This window comes from Palaemon carinicauda, chromosome 8 (genome assembly GCF_036898095.1).
Source record: "Palaemon carinicauda isolate YSFRI2023 chromosome 8, ASM3689809v2, whole genome shotgun sequence".
Lineage (NCBI taxonomy): Eukaryota > Metazoa > Arthropoda > Malacostraca > Decapoda > Palaemonidae > Palaemon > Palaemon carinicauda.
The window spans coordinates 7,338,546-7,360,692 of NC_090732.1; the positions used below are offsets into that span (position 1 = coordinate 7,338,546).

The following is a 22,147-nucleotide window of genomic DNA, read 5'->3' on the forward strand; positions in this document are numbered from 1 at the left end:
GGGGACAGAGTGGTCCCTACACCCGGAAGTAGCCAGACTCATCATTCAACGCTGGGGCTCCCCAGTGATGGACCTCTTTGCAACAAAGCTCAACGCCAAACTACCGGTCTATTGCTCCCCGTTACCAGACCAGAGAGCAGCCCTAGAAGACGCCTTCCAGCACAAGTGGGACAACTTGGACGTGTACGCTTTCCCCCCCTTCACGCTGATAAGGCAGATACTCAACAGAGTAATTGCCTCCCAAAACCTAAGGATGACTTTGGTAGCGCCCTGGTGGCCGGAGAGGGAGTGGTTCGCGGATCTAAAAGAACTGGCAAGCCAACCGCCTTGGCCTCTGCCCGCCAGGTCAGATCTGCTGCGTCAACCTCACTTCCTCAAGTTCCACGACAACCCTCTCTCTCTTCGCCTTCACGCCTGGAGACTATCGAGCGGCTCTTGAAGAAGGAGGGGTACTCCTCCTCCACAGCTAAGAGGATGTCCCTATACCTAAGAAAATCCTCTACCGTGGTATACCAGGCGAAGTGGGCCGCCTTTACGAAGTGGTGCTCGGAGAAACACATAAGACCTCTTAAAGCTTCGGTCCCAGACATAGCTGAGTTTCTCGTGTACCTTAGGGATGAAGTAGGGATGTCAATCCCAGCCATTAAAGGAGTACGGGCAGCCTTAGGCCAAGTCTTCCTCCTGAAAGGCATCGACCTGGGGACCTCGAGACACATAGCGATGCTGATTAGGAGTTTCGAGCAGTCCTGCCCTCCTCAAGCTAGGAGAGTGCCCAGATGGGACCTGGCCAAGGTCCTGAAAATGCTAAGTCGTCCTCCCTTTGAACCCCTCAAAGATATCGGGGACAAAGACCTCACTCTCAAGACCGTCTTCTTGCTAGCCTTGGCTTCGGCTAAGAGAGTGGGTGAGATCCATGGTCTGTCTTACGACGTTGCGCACTCCAAAGGGTGGAAGGAAGTGTCCTTCAGGTTCGTACCCTCCTTTGTGGCGAAGACTCAGAACCCAGCAGTCTGGGACCCGAGGTTTGAAGGTTTCTCAATTCCGGCCATTCCCAAGACAGGCAATACGGAAGACTTGAAGTTATGCCCAGTAAGGACGCTCAGAAAGTACCTGGAAAGGACGGCTCATCTCCGACCAGGTGCCAAGAACCTCTTCGTCTCCACAGGTGTTAATAAGAAACAAGTCTCCAAGAAAACCATTTCCTTCTGGCTGAGACAAGTCATCGCTAGAACCTATGAAGAGGATAAAAAGGCAGTGCCAGGCACTCCCCACCCCCATGACATCAGGAGCCTGAGCACCTCCTTGGCCTTTGAGAGAAACATGGCGGTGGGACAGATCCTACAAGCTGGCACTTGGTCGCACCAGTCGACCTTTACTACCCACTATCTCAAGGATTATTCAAGGAAATCCTTGGACGGATTCTCCATTGGGACAGTCATCGCCGCCCTCCAATCTGTGTAGCGGTAGGCTAGAAGATGTCCCCAACGGGGAATAAATTCTTCGCTACTTCATCAGGAGAAAATCAACAGAAGAAATTTTAAGAGGTGAGTCTTAGATAATAGCGTAAGGTTCCGCAGTTACCCTCTCTCCGCTCTCTGATAGGCCCCGCATTCCATAGCCCTCTAGGCACTATGTGCCGAACCAAGTGGCAGAATGGCACTCCCGCCTCCTAAAGTATAAGTCTCCACAGAAAAGTAGTTCTCGGTGAGTATTTGTGTCGGAACAAATCAAAAATTTTAAATAATTTCTATTTTTCCTAACATACTCACTGAGAACTACTTTTCGGGTAATGGCCCTCCCTTCCGTCCCCGAGTGCCATCCTTCCATTGCCAAGTTGGGCTAAACGACGAACTTAATGACAATGCTGACCCAGAGAGGCAGTGACCTGCCCTAATCCTGCCCTCAGGGCGCATTCTCTGGCGGCGGGGGTAAACCTATATAGAGCGGGGTAAGGGGGGGTAACGGCGGGAAAACCTTAGTCGAGATTGAGAGATCACCAAGTGACTCCCACAGAAAAGTAGTTCTCGGTGAGTATGTTAGGAAAAATAAAAATTATTTAAAATTTTTGATTTTTTTTCTTTTAGTTTATGGTTGGTAATTCCTTGTGTGCAAGGGAATTTAAGGAAGATGAAAGGTTCAGAAGTTTTCCCAATAACTGCAGGGGACTAACAGTTTCTTTGAAACCTGCCAATATACACTTTTTATTCCTGTTGACAGCATTCCCATTGCTGTTCAGTCTCTTCCTAGAGTGCAACAGTAACTGCTTGTTATAACTGAGGAATAAAATATGGTTATATAGCTTTGATAAATAACTAAGTTATTCCTTCACCTCTGCTGCACTTTCTTCTCGTAGCACCGTCAGCAGATCCACTCATTCATTGGATTTAGAACCCACTGCCAGTTGGAAGGAAAAAGGGCTCTGCCCTTCTTTTCATTTTTTTTTTTTTTTTTTTTTCAATAATTAGATCCTAAGACATTTGTGACTCCTACCATTTCTTGCCCAACCATTCACCAAGGACAAAGAAAAGGATGGTGAGATTATGAGCTACTTCGCATGCTACTGTACTAAGTGCTCGCTCGCTTCTAAGGGAGTGCCACCTCACCGTAAGTATGAGTCTGCTATTAAAGAACAAGGATTGTTATTTGTGTAGGAACAAATCACAAGTTTCAAAAGTAATTTGTGTCTTTCCTAGATACAGTATACAGACCTGAGACCTTTCTAACAAAGTTAGGAGTTTATATATAGAAAAAAAAAGAAATAATGTAAAACACAAAATCATATTTTTATGCATGTTTTATAGATATTTTAGTTTTTATTACCCTGACACTACTGGTGTTTTGATTTATTTCAGGCAAGTATGACAGAATGTCCAGATATAGAATTTAATTATAATGATGCTGATACATCAGAAAATGAGATAACAGAGCTCTACTCATACACAGAGGGTCCAGAGTTCCAACTTAACCTCAAGGTGAGAATCTAATATCTGTCTTAGATTTTATAGTTTTCTTGTACGTAGTGTTCAACGAGAATATAAAGCTCACTATGTTAGGTTTATCCTTTGGTTATAGCTGGTTTGGTTGTTGAAGCTAGTCAACAAGGTAAAGATACCATGTTCACTGCTTGAATTTTCTATCTTTGTTTGCTAGTATTGAGTCAAGATGTCTCCTTTGTTGAAGTGTTTTCATGGAACTCGTCAGTGTTTGTGCAGATACGTTATGTCCATTTTTTCTTGTATTGTGGTTGTTCTGTATGTTAGGGATACAAGAACAACAGGATTTTATCCTTTATGTATGCTTTTGTCTCTAATTTCCAGTAAGCCTGTACCTGTTATTCCAATTTTCTGGGTTTGTGTCAAAATCCTTGGAGTACCTGAAGTTTATGAGGTGTTCCAATGGCATTCCTTCTCAGCTATCGTAGAGAATCTTTCACTTTATTCACAGCATACCTAGAAGAAGTTTTTAAAAATTTAGATTAGGAATATGTAGAAATTAATTTTAATTTGGAATACCTCAACAACTTAAGATTCTCAGATGACATTGTTGTGTTTGGTGAATCATGGGAAGAATTACAAAAGATGGTAGAAGATTTAAATAGAGAAAGCACTAAGGTAGGACTGAAAATGAATATAAGTAAAACTAAGATAATGTTCAAATAAGAGTTATGGATGAACCTCTAGAGATTGTTAATGAATATACATACTTAGGACAGACAGTAAGTGTTTCCCAGGATATGAGACCAAAATTAAAAGAAGGATAAGCATGGGATGGAGAGCATTTGGTAAACAAAATGGGATTATGAAATGTAAAATGGCCCTTTCTCTAAAAAGAAAAGTATTTAGTGAGATGGTCTACCAGTGTTAATTTATGCATGAGAAACTTAGAACCTTACTAAAGCCTTGGAATATAAGATAGATACAACTCAAAAAGCTATGTATAGAATAATGATGGGAATAACACTTAGAGACAGAAAAAGAGCAACATGGATACGAGAGCAAACTAAAGTAGAGGATATTCTAACAACCTGTAAGAAAAAGAAATGGACACGGGCATGGCGTATACTGTATTGTATTGCGAATGACAGACAGTAGATGGACATTAACAATAACAGAATAAGTCCCTAAAGATTGTAAAAGAAGCGGGGGAAGGAAGAGAACACGATGGATTGACACAGTAAAAAATTTTGCAGGCGTGGACTGGCACAGAAAGACCATAAACAGATGCAAGTGGAAGGAGATGTCTGAGGCCTTTGTTCTGTAGGGGATCAGTAATGGTTGGTGATGATGATGTATAGATATATAGATATACTGTACATGTATAAATATATATATATATATATATATATATATATATATATATATGTATTTATATATATATATGTTTATTTATTTATTTTTGGTCACGCTCAGTCTCACGTCCCTCGGTTATGGGGAGAGGAATTAGTCATACCCTGGTAACAGGGCACTGCATGTTTGTGCATATATCTCTAAATATTTAGCCGTCATTTTTGATGGGTCGCGTACATTAGTTTATCATGTTGATCCTTACATGTGAGTCACAACACCCTCCTTTCTCTCCACTTACATGGATTTAAAATGATTTATTAGTTAGTACGTACGTGTCTTGCATTACTATGATAGGGAGTGCTTCACGCAGACGACTAGGTGTAGTTTATATCCCTTAGTATGAGTACAATACTATGCTGTGCTGTGGTCGTCTCGAAGGTTGGATGTTGGGCAGAGAGAGAAGAATTTGGTTTATTACTTTAAGATATGAAAAGCTTGTGTTTTGATGGTGTTACCAGTATGATTCACAAGTATCAAAATACTGTAATGCATTATATTATTTGATTTTGTTGATTAGTAATGTTCAATATTCAGTAGTAGTCTAGTTCTTTATTTTTGCAAAATAGAGAGAAAACTACATTAAACTAGAATGATTTTTCACCAGTGTTAGTATGGGAATTTATTTTTGAAATTTGAGTAGGTTTTTTATTGTTTTAACCCAGTGTTTTATTATTATTCGTGGACAAAGTTTTTTTTTCTTCAAATATGGATAAATGGTGCATGATAGTCATAGTACATTTGTTTACTCAATAGGGTATAATACTAAATTTATTTCGAAGATATCCTTCAATGTTGTTTTAAAACTGTAATTGATAAAAAAAATAGTCATATTGACTGGATGTTAACAATTGTCATAGTGTTTGATTTATCGTGTTCTGGGTTAACTGTTATGTATTGTGTGTGGCTTAGATTATCTTTGATAATTATTGGCATGTGGTATCTTTTCGAAGTGATGCTGGTTTTTATTAGCTTGGATATTCAACAGGCATGGGAAGAAGTTTGCGGCGAACTAGGGGTCGTACCCTTATGGCAGTCAGTATCGGATGCCAGCCGTCGATCGCTTATTATTCGGCTCTCAGATCACCTAGAATTATGCCAAAGGACTTTGCGAATGAGGGCAAGCAGAGCCATCCTGTATATTGCTCAAGTAAGACAGAATTTTATTTTGAAAGTTGTAACATTATCGCAAGATTTATTTGAGAAAGTGTCTGCTACTGTATTTAAGAACTTCCTGCCATTTCTTGGTAATGTAATTATGTACAGTAGATATAGTATATGCATGATCAAGTAATTTTTTTTCTTTAAGATTAAAGAATCTTTTGCAGGGATGCTGGGGTGAGGTGCAGAGTGACAGAGAGCAAGGAACATGGGCTCGTCAAAATGTATTTCTGCTTGTGCAGTGTGGCATATGGAACTCCTTTCTTCAACTTTTAAACCTGGAGATAGAGTGAGTTTGGAATATATTGATTTAAATAAGCTCAGTTTTGATCTTTTTCATACAGAATAGAGTATTTTTAGGAGCTAATTTAGTTATAATTTATACTACCTTTATGAGAAGAATGTCTGCGTTGAGTCAGAATTCCGAAAAGGCCTTTATCTAAGAATGCTATGTAATTCTGTTTGGGAAAGTTTAGACATTAATTCTCAAAGAAATAGAAGAATCATTATTGCCTTTTGATTTGAATTTTTTTATTCAATTTATTAAAAAATAAATGAAACTTTTCATATAGCTTTCTGTTCTTTGGGTCACATATCTTGGGATGCTATGCTCTTAAGTGATGTATTCAAATTATATACAGCATTTAATATTAGGTTAGAATTTAGATTAAATAGGTTTGTTATTATTTCCCCACATAGGGATGAATTTTTAGTTTTAAATATTAAACTTAGCCGGTGAATATATAATAGCTGACGTCTCCGACGGCTCGACAGATTCCAAAAACTCGCGAGCGATCGCCATGAAGGTTGCGGGTGTGCCCACCAGCGCCGTCTATCGGCCAGATACCGCATATACATGTAAACAGCCTCAGTTCTTCTCTGTCGGTTTCATCGACAAGTCGATTCCACTCGCTATTATGACCTCGAGTTTTCTACCGAATTGGTGAAGTACTTGGTTTTGGTTTTATTGCTTTCGCCGTGTTGGATTATTCAATACTATCTTCAAAAGAAATGCTTTTGAAAGGAGAGTAAAAGTGTTTTGCCCTTGCTTTTTTATCTCTGGTTTTTCCATAGAGTAAAGATGGCCGACCCTTCCCTCAGTGTACGGAAGTGTGTTTTAGGCTTTTAGTAATTATTTTATCACGTTATAAATTATTGTTGATAATTATAGATTTTCCTCTATATATTTTATATCTCACCCGCCTGTATTAGGCCTCTTCGATTAGCTTTCCATTTATACTAAACATCAAGATAAATTTTATGTTTTGTTTTATATGCGGCCTTTACCTATTCCTCCCCTAGTCCGAGATGTAGGCGGTCCTAACTTGGAAACCGAAGTTAAACAACGTTGAGCCCATTCAACTTTTATTGTCGTTATGTTTAAATCATTTGCTCTGTAAGAGTTATGAAATGAATATTTTTTTTTTTTTTTTTAGAAAATATTTTAAGAAAGATATTCTTTGAATAGTCTTCGTGCTGTTTTTTCAAAGATGAACTAACGTTTGGTTTATTTATGCTACGCAGTTTGCGCTCTATCGTTACGATAGAGAAAGAGAGAATCACGGTTTCACTTTGCAGAAAGAGTAAATCGATTTTGACGTTTTGTTCATTCTTCTTTCAAACTGAAGTGTTTTAAATACTAATTTAAAGGAACTTGTTAATTTTCAATTTCTTAGTCCTTTCAGTTTTTTCCTTTGGTCAAATAACCTGTTTATTGACGAAGGGTGAGTGGGCAATTCTCTTGTGTGTGACAAGAGAGAGAGAGAGAGAGACGGAGAGAGAGAGAAAGAGAGAACGATCCGATCTTTATTCTCGTCCCAAGTAAGGAGTTTGGGAGCGAGTAATGTTGTTCTCGATTCAGTTTTTTTTTACTCTCGTCCCAAGTCTCTGTACGGGGAGAAAGGATAAAACGTTTTTAGTTTTTATTCTCGTCTCAAGGCACTGTACGGTGAGAGATTGAAAACGTAGTCTTTAATGAACTAGTGTTTAGTCTCCTCCCCAGTCACTGATCCTTTTTAACTTTATATATTTCCGTTTTTATTCGATATATATGTTTACTGATTTTTGCATGTACTAATGTGCTTACATTATACGACTCATTTCGCAATTATAACCTTTTGATGTAAGGGAGAATTGCGTGCTTAAGGTAGAAATCAGTTTTATTCATGCCTAATGTGAAATTATTGAAAAATACGATATCAGTGAAGTAAGTGCAAAAAAAAAAAAAAAAAAAAAAATCGTAGTGATAAAGTGATAAGTGCGCAAAGTGTTTTTAGTGTTGCGTCCGAGGGTTCGTCTGTTCGTGCTTGTCGTTCACCTAGTCCGAGACCTCTTTCAGGCTCCCCTGCACCAGGGAGAAGTAATGTCGTAGGACTTAAGGGGACGAGAGGCTTTAACCAACGAACAGACGTTCCCTCTGTGGTATCGGGCGTGTCTCGTCAAGATCGCCCCTACCATAAGACGAGCGAGGCTGTTTTCTCCTCGTCATCCGAAGGCTTCTCGCAAAAGAAACCTTGGAGCAAAGTTTCTAGACCCTTAAAGCGGAAGTCAGTCCCTTCAGGACAGGTCCAGCGTCCTGGCTGTAGCCATTGGGACAGCTCTGACCCTTTGCAGTCGTCGGAAGACTGTTCGACGATTAAACGTAAGCGTAACACGGTCTCCGAGAGTCTCAGTAAAGGCAATGTTTTGCCGACACAGACGTTACCATCGTCTCGGCCCGTCCCGACTCCCGTTGATCCTAAATGGGTTGTCCTGCAGGATATGCAGACTAAGCTTGCCTCCCTTATGGAGGAGTATACCGTTGAGCAGGTTCACGATGATCCTCGCCGTTACGCTGTTCGAGACTCTGGCCGTCAGCCGCCCAAACGAGCTTTTACTCGTCCTTTTGACGTTATGAAACGTGATGTCGGTAGTTTGTCACGTCAGTCACGTGACTTGGATCCTCACTCGCTGCAGTCCCGTGTTGACTTTCAGCCGCTGCCGCAGCCTCGTGTTGACGTTCAGCCGCTGCCGCAGTCTCGTGTTGACGTTCAGGACGTTCGCCAACCATCTCAGTTGCCTTGTTTTGACGTTGAGCGTCAAGCACCGCAGTCAAGGGTTGTTTTGACTGCTCAGTCTAGGCAGTCAAGGCAGTCTCGACTTGACGTCGAGCGTCCATCAACTCCTGTTGTTGTTGCTGGTCAGTCCTTTCAGCAGCGACATGACGTCGCTTCCTTGACTGCTACTGCTGCTCCTTTGCGTGTGGACTTTGCCTGTCAAGCATTGCCACCGCGGCAGGTCTCTCCTTTTCCTGAGACTCGTCAATTGTCGGACGAGGTTCCTTCAGATGAGGATGTTGCTGATCCTCCGCCTACTGATATTCCTTTGGGTGTTTTTCAGACGGAGAAGAGCCTAAGGCTGCTCAACCCTCTATGGACTTTAAGAAAATCATGATGATTTTTAAGGATCTTTTCCCAGACCTTTTTGTAACTTCTGCTCCTCGTTCGCCTCCGTCAGAGTTTGCGCTAGGCCTAGCTACTTCGAAGCCTTCTTTTACTAAGCTAGTGCTCTCTCGCTCTTCTAAGAGAGCTTTACGTTTGCTAGGCGACTGGTTGATCACCAGGAGGAGTTTGGGGGAGACAGCCTTTGCTTTCCCTCCTTTTAAACTGGCTTATAGAGCGAGCGTCTGGTATGACACAGGAGAAGTTCTCGGCTTGGGAGTTCCTGCCTCTGCCCAGGGAGACTTCTCAAGCCTCATAGACTCTCCCCGGCGCCTGGCCATGAGACGCTCCAAGATTTTATGGTCGGCTTCAGAGCTAGACCATCTCCTGTTAGGAGTTTTTCGAGCGTTTGAAGTTTTGCTGTACAATTATGTCATGCATGAACAAGGCTATCAGGGATGGCTCCAATGATCTGACAGCCACGTTCTCTGCAGGAACAAGACTATCAGGGATGGCTCCAATGATCTGGCAGCCACGTTCACTGCAGGAGTACTTAAGATGTAAGTGCGCTCAATGTGTTCATTGTCAAGACAAACTTCACGATGAAGACTACCAAATCTGTCTTGGCAGCATTAAGGGAAGGCGACTGGATGGTCTCTCTCGACCTTCAGGATGCATACTTCCACATCCCGATTCATTCAAACTTTCAACTACATCTGAGGTTTGTGGACGGGAAAGTAATGTACCAATGTCGACCACTGTACTCCGACCTCATTCCTGCTCCTCTTGTTTTTACAAGGCCCTTGCAAAATGTAGCAAGTTTTCTACATTTTTTGAGGATTCAGAGACTCCCTTTATTTTGACGACTGGCTAATCAGGGCGTCGTCATTATATCGCTGTCTGGAGAGCCTCTAATGGACATTAGACCTAACCAAGGAGCTAGGTCTCATAGTGAACGTAGAGAAGTCGTAACTTACAGTACCCCATCCCAGACTATTCTTTATTTGGGAATGGAGATACAGTGTCTGATTTTTCGGCCCTTTTCGTCTCCCGCAAGAATGGAACAAGCTCTGTTAAAAGTCCTTCACTTGCAAGAGAAAAACAGTTGCTCTGTAAGAGTTTGAACTAGCCTCGTGGGAACTCTTTCATCGCTGGAGTAGTTTATCTCTCTGGGGAGACTCAACCTATGCCCTTTCCAATTTCACCTAAACCATTGGAACAAGGAGAAGGGCTTAGAGAGTATCTCTTTCCCAATCTCCAACTCAGTCTAGACATGTCTGACTTGGTGGGACAGCAACATCAGACTTCGAGAAGGTCTTTCTCTTGCGATCAAGAACCCAAACCATGTGTTGTTTTCAGATGCATCGGATTTGGGTTAGGGAGCTCCACTGGACAGTCTGGAATACTCGGGTCTTTGATCCACGGATCAGAAGGAACTCCATTTAAGGCATGTAACATCTCTCCTTTGGCGAGATTTGTGCAAGGAAAATGAATGTTTTGGCGGACGGCCTCAGCAGAAGAGGACAAGTCATCTCCATGGAGTGGACGTTGCATAAGACTGTGTGCGAGAAGCTATGGATGACATGGGGTCAACCCACCATAGATCTTTTTGCGACTCTGACAAAGAGGCTCTCGACTTGCTGCTTTCCAGTTCCAGATCCAGAGGCAGCCCATATAGACGCTTTCCTGCTGGACTGGTCTCACCTGGACGTTTATGCCTTTCCACCTTTCAAGATCCTAGACAAGGTGCTGCAGAAGTTCACCTCTCACGAAGGGACCAGGTTGACATTGGTTGCTCCACTCTGGCCCGCGAGAGAGTGGTTCACAGAGGTACTTCAATGGCTGGTAGACGTTCCAAGGAGTCTACCTTTAAGGATGGATCTCTTACGGCAGCCACGTAAGGGATCTTCATCAAAGCCTCCCCGCGCTTCGTCTGACTGCCTTCAGACTATCGAAAGACTCTCAAGAGCTCGAGGTTTTTCGAAGGAGGCAGTCAGAGCGATTGCGAGAGCTAGGAGAGCTTCTACCATCAAGGTATACCAGTCGAAGTGGGAAGTCTTTAGAGACTGGTGCAAGTCATCATCCATTTCCTCTTCCAGTACCTCTGTAGCCCAAATTGCAGACTTTCTCCTACATCTGAGAAATGTTCGCTCCCTCTCAGCGCCCACTATTAAGGGCTACAGGAGCATGTTGGCTTCTGTGTTCAGACATAGAGGCTTAGATCTGTCCAATAATAAAGATCTCCAAGATCTCCTTAAGTCCTTCGAGACCTCTAAGGAGCGTCGTATGGCAACTCCTGGATGGAACTTAGACGTGGTCCTAAGGTTCCTAATGTCCGACAGGTTTGAGCCATTACATTCAGCCTCCCTGAAGGATCTCACCCTCAAGACGCTTTTCTTAGTGTGCTTGGCTTCGGCTAAAAGGGTCAGTGAGATCCATGCCTTCAGTAGGAACATCGGCTTTTCTACAGATAAAGCCACATGTTCGCTTCAGCTTGGTTTCTTGGCCAAAAATGAACTGCCTTCTCGTCCTTGGCCTAAGTCGTTTGATATACCTTGCCTGTCAGAGATCGTAGGCAACGAGCTTGAAAGAGTACTGTGTCCAGTCAGAACTCTTAAGTTTTATTTAGCTCGTACAAAATCCTTACGAGGTGGATCTGAGGCCTTGTGGTGCTCAGTTAAGAAGCCTTCATTGCCTATGTCTAAAAATGCTTTATCGTATTTTATTAGATTTTTAATCCGAGAGGCTCATTCTCACTTGAGTGAAAAAGATCGTTGCTTGCTTAAGGTCAAGACGCACGAAGTAAGAGCTATACAGTAGCAACTTCCGTGGCCTTTAAGCAAAACAGATCTCTACGAAGTATTATGGACGCGACCTTTTGGAGGAGCAAGTCGGTGTTCGCTTCATTTTACTTAAAAGACGTCCAGACTCTTTATGAGGACTGCTACACACTGGGTCCATTCGTTGCAGCGAGTGCAGTAGTGGGTGAGGGTTCTACCACTACATTCCCTTAATTCCAATATCCTTTTAATCTTCTCTTGAAATGTTTTTAATCTTGTTTTGGGTTGTACGGAAGGCTAAGAAGCCTTTCGCATCCTTTTTGATTTGGTGGGTGGTCAAATGTCATTTCTTGAGAGCGCCCAGATTAAGGGTTTTGATGAGGTCCTGTTGTATGGGTTGTCGCCCTGGATACAACAGCTCCTGGGAGTCTTTCAGCATCCTGAGAGGATGGCTGGGCTTCGTGAGGAAAGCGGACTAACAAGGCAGAGTAATCGTCAGAGTCAGCTTCCTTACCAGGTACCTATATTTATTTGGGTTTTGTTATGATATAACTGTCAAAAACTCTAAGCATATACGCCTATATTGTATTAATACTGGTCTCTACCCACCACCATGGGTGTGAATCAGCTATTATATATTCACGGGCTGTTTAATATTTAAAAATGATATTTTGATTATAAAATAAATTTTTGAATATACTTACCCGGTGAATATATAAATTATAGGCCCTCCCTTCCTCCCCGATAGAGACCCAGCGGAATGAGAAGAACTGAGGCTGTTTACATGTATATGCGGTATCTGGCCGATAGTCGGTGCTGGTGGGCACACCCGCAACCTTCATGGCGATCGCTCGCGAGTTTTTGGAATCTGTCGAGCCGTCGGAGACGTCAGCTATTATATATTCACCGGGTAAGTATATTCAAAAATTTATTTTATAATCAAAATATCATTTTTGGGGAAATGTCAAATCTAGTTGTATGGGAGTTTTGGCATTTATAAGTTTGGAGTAGCCTATTACTGTATCTATTGAATTTTGGTTGTGTACACCTCATTGTAGGCAACCTTAAACAATGACAAGTTAATGCATCTAGTACTGTATTTAAACAAACAATTGGCAAAAGTGTCATTGTTCTGACAGAAGTAACTTGTGGAAAATGAAGATTGATATCTGTACTCCTTTGGGTGAGATTTATTTACACATTATTATTATTATTATCGTTATTATTATTATTATTATAATTATTATTATTATTATTATTATTATTATTATTATTATTATTATTCCTTCCTAAGCTAAAACACTAGTTAGGAAAGCAAAATGCCATAAGCCCAAGGCATCCAACATGGAAAATAGCCTAGTGAGGAAAGGAAATAAGGAAATAAACTACGAGAAGTTTAAGAACAATAACAACATTAAAATAAGTCTTTCAAATGTCAACTATAAAAACTTCAAAATAACAAGAGGAAGATAAATAAGATAGAATAGCATGCTTGAGTGTACCCTAAAGCTAAAGAACTCTACCCCAAGACAGTGGAAGGCCATGGTACAGAGGCTATGGCACTACCCAAGAGAGAACAAAGGATTGATTTTGGAGTGTCCTCCTAAAAGAGTTGCTTCTCATAGCTAAAGAGGGTTTTCTACCCTTACCAAGAGGAAAAGTAGCCACTGAACAACTACAGTGCAGTAGATAACCCATTGACTCGTTGATCGAAGAAGAATTGTTTGGTAATCTCAATGCTGTTATTTGTGTAAGGACAGATGAGAACATGGAACAAATAGGCTAGACTATTTGGTTGATGTGTAGGTAAAGGAAAAATGAGCAGTAACCAGAGAGAAGGATCCAGTGTAGTACTGTTTGGCCAGTGAAAGGATCAATAACTCGAGCGGTAGTATTTCAACGGGTGCTGGTGCCCTGGCCAACCTACTACCGTACCTACATTATTATTTTGTATTTATATTTAAACTAAGTACTGAGCACTAATAACAGTGTTAACATATTTTTACCAAGAATTTCTGTACATAGTCATATTACCACTGTCCCATGTGGGACTTGCCAGTATGAACGACAGATAAAATTTATTGAAATAGGCATAATTATTGTGATGAATTTTTACCTTTAGGTCACATTGCTTATATCTACGAAGAGTGAGCTTTTGACGTTTACCTAAAGAAAAAATTCTTTGCGTACCCTGCCTCCAAGCCAGGTGCAAAGTCCTTGAATGGTGTTCCCACCCCCTAGGGAGGCACCCCCTAACCTCTTCGTCCTCAATGTGTATGTCACCATACCGACACAATCATTTTTACAATGTCTAGTAATTTTTCCCCATAGTGTGTGATAAAAGTTTATCATACAGTATTTCTTTGGTTATTTTAAAGTAAAATTTATAAGTACTAGGTTCACCAAGGCACCAGCCACCCATTGAGATACCACTGATAGAGTCACTGGGTCCTTTGACTGGCCAGAATGTTTTATGTTGGAACCCTCTCTAGTTACAGTTAATTTATTCTTTGCCTACACATATATCGAATAGTCTGGCCTCTTTACACATTCTCTTCTTTTCTCATACACCTGTCAATTCTAAGGTAACTAGAAAATTCTCCATCTCTCAATGGGCTAACCGCTGTACTGTAATTGTTCAGTGGCTACTTTTCACTTGGTAAGGGTATTAGACGTTTTAGCTGTGGTAAGCAGCTTTTCTAGGAGGTCACTCCAAAATAGAAATAAATTATTGTAGTCTTGGGTAGTGTCGTAGCCTCAGTACCATAGTCTTCCATTGTCTTTGGTTAGGGTTATCTTGCTTGAGGGTACACTCGGGCACCTTTTTTATGATTCCTTATCTCCTTTCCTTACTGAGCTATTTTCCGTGTTGGAGCCCTTGGCCTTATAGCATCCTGCTTTTCCAACTAGGGTTGTAGCTTGGCTAGTAATAATAATAATAATAATAATAATAATAATAATAATAATGTTAGTGCTGGAATTATTCAGGTATATTTTGTACCCTTACCTGATATTATAAGATAAAATCTATTATTTCAATACTTACATGCTATTCTTAAGTCTCCCCAACTCCTCCCCACTTTATGTATAAATCATTTATTTCTCATTTGAAAATGCTTTGTATTAAGCAACTTTGACAATATGAGAAGAGAAGCTCATCGTGTTGTACTGACGAGGAGACCTGGCATATTGTTTTAGATGAGTAGTTTATTTTTATTCTTATTTTAAGGTAAATAGCTTAAACTAATAACATTATGAAAGATGTTATGTTTTGTGGCCATAAGTATTTAAATGATTAATTCTATTTTAAAAGTTCTGTTATTTACATATATTAAAAGCCAATTACTTTAGTAGTATTACTCTGTTTATTTTTATGTATTGTTGTAATGAGATCAATGAGTGAAATATTCAGATTAATAGGGTTTACATGAAGGATTTATTCTGCAATGAAAGATGAAAGTTGGACCAAGGTTGGTAAATGCAATAAACTCTCCTTGTTTGATATCTTTCTTTATTTTATGATAAAGGCCGGTGAGTTCAATCCTGTCTAGAGTAACCTTTTTGATCCATTTTATGAAGTGTATGCTTTTCTGAAACTGGAGTGTCTTAAGTATGTTCATAAAACTTGAATGGTATGAAGAGTTTTGCACATTATTTTTTATGATTCTTGATGTAATATGATTCATTTCTCCTTTTAGGAATACAGGTGTTGCAGAGAGCCAACGCAAGATTACTGCCAGTCTTGCCGACTCAGCGGATCTGAGAGTAATTTTATCTGTGCTATATACTATTGTTGAAACACTGAGAGTAGCTGGAGATGAGGACACTGAAGCCCAAACTCAAACAAGGTTTGTATTTTGTATGGTTGAGTCCCTGGTTAGGCTGGAGGAACGTAGAGAGTATAGGTCCCCTTTTTGTTTTGTTTCATTGTTGATGTCGGCTACCCCCCAAAATTGGGGGAAGTGCCTTGGTATATGTATGTATGTATGTATTTATGGTACTGTAGTAAAAGAATTTTGAAGCAAGATTGTTCATTTCAATACTTACTCAACATTCACTGTGCAATTTTGATTGACAAACTCAAAATTAGAAGATTAGTAGTGCATTTGTATGAGAAGTCATTCCATATCTCAATACTACTACTTCACTGTATGGCCACTGTGGGCTGCATGTTGGAAAAACTTATTATCACTGTGTCACCAGTGGAAGTGGAGAGGAGGTCAGGATCGAATGAATTTTGTGTAAGTATTGAAATGATAAATTTCATATAAATTGTTTATTTCAATAAGTCTTACCCCTCATTCACTGAGCTGATTCCTACTGTGATGGGAAGGTAGTAGTGGTAAATAGTTAGGAATATAGGATTTTCAATATTAAACTTACCCGATAATCATGTAGCTGTCAACTCCGTTGCCCGACAGAATTCTATGGAGGGATACGCCAGCTATCACAATACTAGAAGGGGGTGTACTTACCAGCGCCACCTGTGGCCAGGTACTCAATCATTTGTTGTTGACACCTCCTCAATTATTCCTCTGTCGTGCTTCCGGCTAGACGTTCTGGGATACGCTTATGGTCTTCGAGTTTATTCACGGATATTTGGTGAAGTATTCTCTCAGATTAACGGCTGTCGCTTTACTGGAATCCTTCTTATATTAGCTAGATAGCTTTTATATAATACTGATATAACGGTTAACGAATTTTGCTTGTTTTTGGATCACCCTTTGGCTAACTCTTTGAAACAAGATGTCTGACGTTTCGCAAGCCCCCTCCCATAGACGATGTAGGTCTTGCAATAGGCGTATTCCGAAGGCCTCGGTAGATCCTCACACCGCTTGTTCTGACTGTAGGGACAGGCCCTGTCTATTAGAAAATCGATGTGAGGAATGCGCCGGACTTTCGGAATTGGAATTTGTCCGTCTTTTAAAATATTCATCTAAGTTAGAGAGAGGTAGAGTTAGGAGAAGTTCTTCTCACTCTTCTATGTTTTCCTCACCTCATGATCCCCTACCTTTTCCTACCCCTGTAGTGGCTACCCCCGAACCTACTGTGTGCCCTCCGCCTGATATGTCAGTTGTTTTGCGTGCTATTCAGGCTTTAGGCGATAAAGTAGAATCAGTGGTAAGTGACCATAAGTCTCTGATGGCCGAAGTTAAAGAACTGAAGGTCAAGAGTGCAGTGGGTGGAATTAGTGCCAGTGCTGTGACGAGTGCTAGTGTCGGTGCAGTGCCAAGTGCTAGTGGTGCCAGTGTGGTGCGTGAGGATTTTTCTGTGCGAGCCAGTCGTCCTCCCAGTCCGGGACCTCTTGCAAGCTCCCATGCCCAGGGGAGAAGCAATGTCGAAGGGCTTAAGGGTTCGACAGGCCTTGTTAGGCGCACAGAACTATCCTCGGTGGTTGCGGGCGTGTCTTCCTTAGACCGTCACTCCCACCTGCAGACGATTGAGCCCGTCTTATTCTCGTCCGCTGATCAACTAGCAGGGAAGAAACGTTGGTCTCAGGTCTCGAGACCGCTTAAACGTAGAGTCCAGTCCGCGAGTGCTCAGCCAGGTTGCAGTCATTGGCTCAGCTCTGACTCGCCTCAGTCATCTGTCGACTGTACTCCGCCCAAGAGGAGTAAGGTTCTGCCAAAACAGAGCCCGACTGTGACTTTACCTCAGTCTGTTATCGTTTCTGCCGATCCCAAGTGGAACCTGCTTCAGTCCATGCAAGCTCAGCTTTCGGACTTGATGCGTGAGTGTCGGGCTGAGAGTGTTGCACCTCCTCCTCCGCCTACACTCCCTCCGCCTGTTCTCGCTCCGCCTGTGCTCGCCCCGCCTGCACTTGCTCCGCCTGGTCGCAGCACCATCTGCCAGGCGTACGATGTTGAGCCACTTTCGGAGTTCGCTGTTCCCAGTGGTGTTCAGCCTCAGCCTTCTTTAAGGCAACCCTTGCTTTGGGATCAGGAGAGTTATTCCACTCTTCCTCCGCCTCCCCTTGCTGCTCCACCAGTGGTGCAACTCTCGGTTGGGGTACAACAACCTCTCCCCTCCGTGAGTCTGTCTGCTCAGCCATCGCTGCAGCGAGCTCAACCCTCCTCAAGGCAAGCTCCTCTACACCCTGGACTTGCGCCTCAGGAGCCTCAGCTTGCGAGAACTTTACCTTGTTCTGCGCAGCCTCAACCTCATCATGCTCCGCTCATCTCACAGGAACAGGAACGGACTACTCCGCCTCCGTCCTCCGCTCAGCTTGTGCAATCCTTGGGTTCAACCTCTCTTGCTAGGAGTCAACCTCCTTCACCCATGCGCCTGCCTTCTGCTTCGTCTGTTGTTCAGCCTTTGCAGTCTGAGCCTCAGGTTTTCCCTCAACAGTTACTGGAAGAGGAAACCACTGTTATTGTTCCTACCCGTTCTGACTCTGCGGTTCAGCATTCTGGTCCGATCGCTTCGCTACCCTCTGCTGATGAGGTGTCGGATGATGAGGAGGCACACCTTGATCCCTCATCAGACGTGGACGAATCTAAGCTTTCTCCATTGTCGATTGATTTTCGTAAGGTCTTGGCTCTACTCAGGGAGATTTACCCAGACCACTTCGTCTCTGCTATTCCCCGCTCTCCTCCATCTGAGTTTTCGCTGGGCGTACAACAAGCTATGTCCAACTATACTAAGCTTGTCCTAGCTAGATCCTCCAAGAGGGCTTTAAGGATCTTAGGGGAGTGGCTGCAGTCTAAACAACACCTTGGCAAGACTTCCTTCATGTTCCCTCCAACGAAGCTCGCTTCGAAAGGTTGCGTTTGGTATGCCACAGGGGAAGCACCAGGCTTAGGAGTACCTGCCTCTGCCCAGGCTGACTTCTCAAGTCTGGTGGACTCGCCTCGGAGAACTGCTATGAGACGCTCGAAGGTTTGTTGGACCTTCTCAGACCTGGATCATTTTCTGAAAGGATTGTTCAGAGCATTTGAAATGTTCAACTTTCTCGACTGGTGCCTGGGAGCCCTCAGCAAGAAAACCTCTCCTGCGGACAAAGATTCTGCCATGCTAATAATGTCCTGCATGGATAAGGCCATCAGAGATGGATCGGGTGAGCTAGCGTCGTTATTTGTATCAGGGGTGTTGAAGAAAAGGGAACAACTGTGTACCTTCCTTTCCGCCAGCATTACACCTTGCCAACGGTCACAACTCCTTTTTGCTCCACTCTCAAAGTTCCTCTTTCCCGAGGAGCTAGTTAAGGACTTGCCGGCTGCCCTGATACAAAAGGACACGCACGATCTTGTAGCCTCATCGGCTCGTAAGTCTAAGGTTGCCACCTCAGTCCCCAAGACTTATCGCTCCCCAGTGGCTGATACCCCGGCTACGAGGTTCATACCGCCCTTTCGTGGTAGAGCCCCCAGCCGAGGAAGCTCCCGTCCAGACTCTCACAGGAGCAAGTCTAGGAAAGGATCCAGGACATCTAAGGGAAAGAACTGACTCTCAGATTCTCCAGACAACAGTAGGAGCCAGACTCAAGATCTTCTGGCGAGCCTGGGAGAAGAGAGGTGCAGACGCACAGTCTGTCAGTTGGCTGAGGTACGGTTACAGGATTCCATTCTGCCTCAAACCACCTCTGACCACATCGCCCATCAACCTCTCTCCCAACTACAAAGAAGAGGACAAGAGGCTAGCATTGCAACAGGAGGTGTCGCTACTTGTGCAGAAGAAGGCAGTGGTTATAGTCCGGGACCATCAATCCCCGGGCTTCTACAACCGTCTCTTTCTTGTGGCCAAGAAGACAGGAGGTTGGAGACCGGTGCTGGACGTCAGCTCTCTCAACGAGTATGTCACCAAGCAGACGTTCACGATGGAGACGACCAAGTCGGTCTTAGCAGCGGTCAGACAGGAGGACTGGATGGTCTCGTTGGACTTGAAAGATGCATACTTTCACGTTCCCATTCATCCAGACTCCCAACCTTTCCTGAGATTCGTTTTCGGAAAGGTTGTCTATCAGTTCCAAGCCCTGTGTTTTGGCCTAAGCACAGCTCCTATGGTCTTTACTCATCTGATGAGGAATGTAGCGAAATTCCTACACTTATCGAACATCAGAGCCTCCCTCTACCTAGACGACTGGCTGTTGAGAGCCTCCACGAGTCGTCGTTGTCTGGAGAACCTCAATTGGACTTTAGACTTAATCAGAGACCTAGGTCTATTAGTCAATATAGAGAAATCTCAACTCATTCCCTCCCAATCCATTGTGTACCTGGGAATGGAGATTCAGAGTCAGGATTTTCGGGCTTTTCCATCGGCCCCCAGGATAAACCAAGCCCTAGAGTGCATCATGAGCATGCTGAAGAGGAGCAATTGCTCAGTGAGACAGTGGATGAGTCTCACAGGGACCCTCTCATCATTGGCCCTGTTTGTCGAGCTAGGAAGACTCCACCTCCGCCCTCTTCAATTCCATCTTGCTGCTCATTGGGACAAGGGCTCGACTCTAGAAGCAGTCTCTATCCCTATCAACCAAGAGATGAAGACCGCTCTCCTGTGGTGGAAGCACAATCTCCTTCTCAAGGAGGGTCTATCATTGGCCATCCAGACCCCCAATCTTCATCTCTTCTCAGATGCATCGGACTCGGGCTGGGGTGCGACCTTGGACGGACGGGAATGCTCAGGAGTATGGAACAAGGAACAAGGATTACTCCACATCAACTGCAAGGAACTGTTAGCAGTTCATCTAGCCCTGTTGAACTTCAAGTCCCTCCTGCTAGGCAAAGTGGTGGAGGTGAATTCAGACAACACCACAGCCTTGGCTTACATCTCCAAGCAAGGAGGGACCCATTCGAGGAGCCTTTACGAGATCGCAAGGGACCTCCTCATTTGGTCAAGAGGTCTAAACCTCACTCTGGTCACGAGGTTCATCCAGGGCGATATGAATGTTTCAGCGGATCGCCTCAGCAGAAGGAATCAGGTCATTCCCACGGAATGGACCCTCCACAAGAGTGTGTGCAACAGACTTTGGACCTTGTGGGGTCAACCTACCATAGATCTGTTTGCCACCTCCATAACCAAGAGACTTCCGCTTTATTGTTCCCCTGTTCCAGACCCTGCAGCGGTTCATGTGGATGCTTTTCTTCTGAACTGGTCCCATCTCGACCTGTACGCATTCCCTCCGTTCAAGATAATAAACAAAGTTCTGCAGAAATTCGTCTCGCACGAAGGGACACGGCTGACGCTGGTTGCTCCCGTTTGGCCTGCAAGAGAATGGTACACAGAGGTACTTCAATGGCTAGTCGACTTCCCCAGGACTCTACCTCTAAGAGTGGACCTTCTACGTCAACCACACGTAGACAGGTTGCATCCAAACCTCCACGCTCTTCGGCTGACTGCCTTCAGACTGTCGAAAGATTCGCTAGAGCTAGAGGCTTTTCGAAGGAGGCAGCCAGTGCGATTGCCAGAGCTAGAAGAGTTTCCACTCGTAGAGTCTACCAGTCTAAGTGGGAGGTCTTCCGAAGCTGGTGTAGAGCCAATTCAATATCCTCTACCAATACCTCTGTGATTCAAATAGCTGACTTCCTTCTACATCTTAGGAATGAGAGATCCCTTTCAACACCTACGATTAAAGGATATAGGAGCATGTTGGCCTCAGTTCTCCGCCACAGGGGTTTGGACCTGTCTTCCAACAAGGACCTTCAAGACATTCTCAAGTCTTTTGAGACGTCTAAAGAACGTCGTCTTTCCACTCCAGGCTGGAATCTAGACGTAGTCTTAAGGTTCCTTATGACATCTAGGTTCGAACCTCTCCAGTCAGCTTCCTTCAAGGATCTTACCCTCAAGACTGCTTTTCTCGTTTGCCTTGCAACAGCTAAGAGAGTCAGTGAGGTTCATGCCTTCAGCAAGAACATTGGTTTCACAACCGAATCTGCAACATGTTCTTTTCAGCTTGGATTCCTAGCAAAGAACGAGCTTCCTTCACGTCCTTGGCCTAGATCGTTCGAAATACCTAGCCTCTCCAACATGGTAGGTAACGAACTAGAGAGAGTTCTTTGCCCTGTCAGAGCTCTCAAATATTATCTGAAGAGGTCTAAACCTATTCGAGGACAGTCAGAAGCCTTATGGTGTGCCATCAAGAAACCCTCGAGACCCATGTCCAAGAATGGGCTTTCGTACTATATAAGGCTTCTGATCAGAGAAGCACATTCTCACTTAAAGGAGGAAGACCTTGCATTGCTGAAGGTAAGGACCCACGAAGTAAGAGCTGTAGCTACTTCGTTGGCCTTTAATAAAAACCGTTCTCTGCAGAGCATAATGGATGCAACCTATTGGAGGAGCAAGTCAGTGTTTGCATCATTTTATCTGAAAGATGTCCAGTCTCTTTACGAGAACTGCTACACCCTGGGACCATTCGTAGCAGCGAGTGCAGTAGTAGGTGAGGGCTCAGCCACTACATTCCCTTAATCCCATAACCTTTTTTAACCTTTCTCTTGAATACTTTTATTGT

The 22,147-nt window shown here is 43.3% G+C and overlaps 1 protein-coding gene across 4 annotated transcripts in view; it reads left to right on the top strand.

The window, feature by feature from the left end:
- The window catches only part of Strip (striatin interacting protein), a 65,869-nt gene that overhangs the window by 15,563 nt on the left and 28,159 nt on the right, over window positions 1-22,147 (top strand). For all 4 annotated transcript variants that reach the window (XR_011045317.1, XR_011045318.1, XM_068378432.1 and 1 more), the window contains exons 2-5: window positions 2,853-2,972; window positions 5,332-5,493; window positions 5,672-5,793; window positions 15,402-15,551. Coding sequence is in view for 2 of the 4 variants with exons in the window: in XM_068378432.1 (XP_068234533.1) it covers window positions 2,853-2,972; window positions 5,332-5,493; window positions 5,672-5,793; window positions 15,402-15,551 (554 nt within the window). In the remaining 2 variants the exon portion in view is untranslated. The remainder of the gene's footprint in view (window positions 1-2,852; window positions 2,973-5,331; window positions 5,494-5,671; window positions 5,794-15,401; window positions 15,552-22,147) is intronic.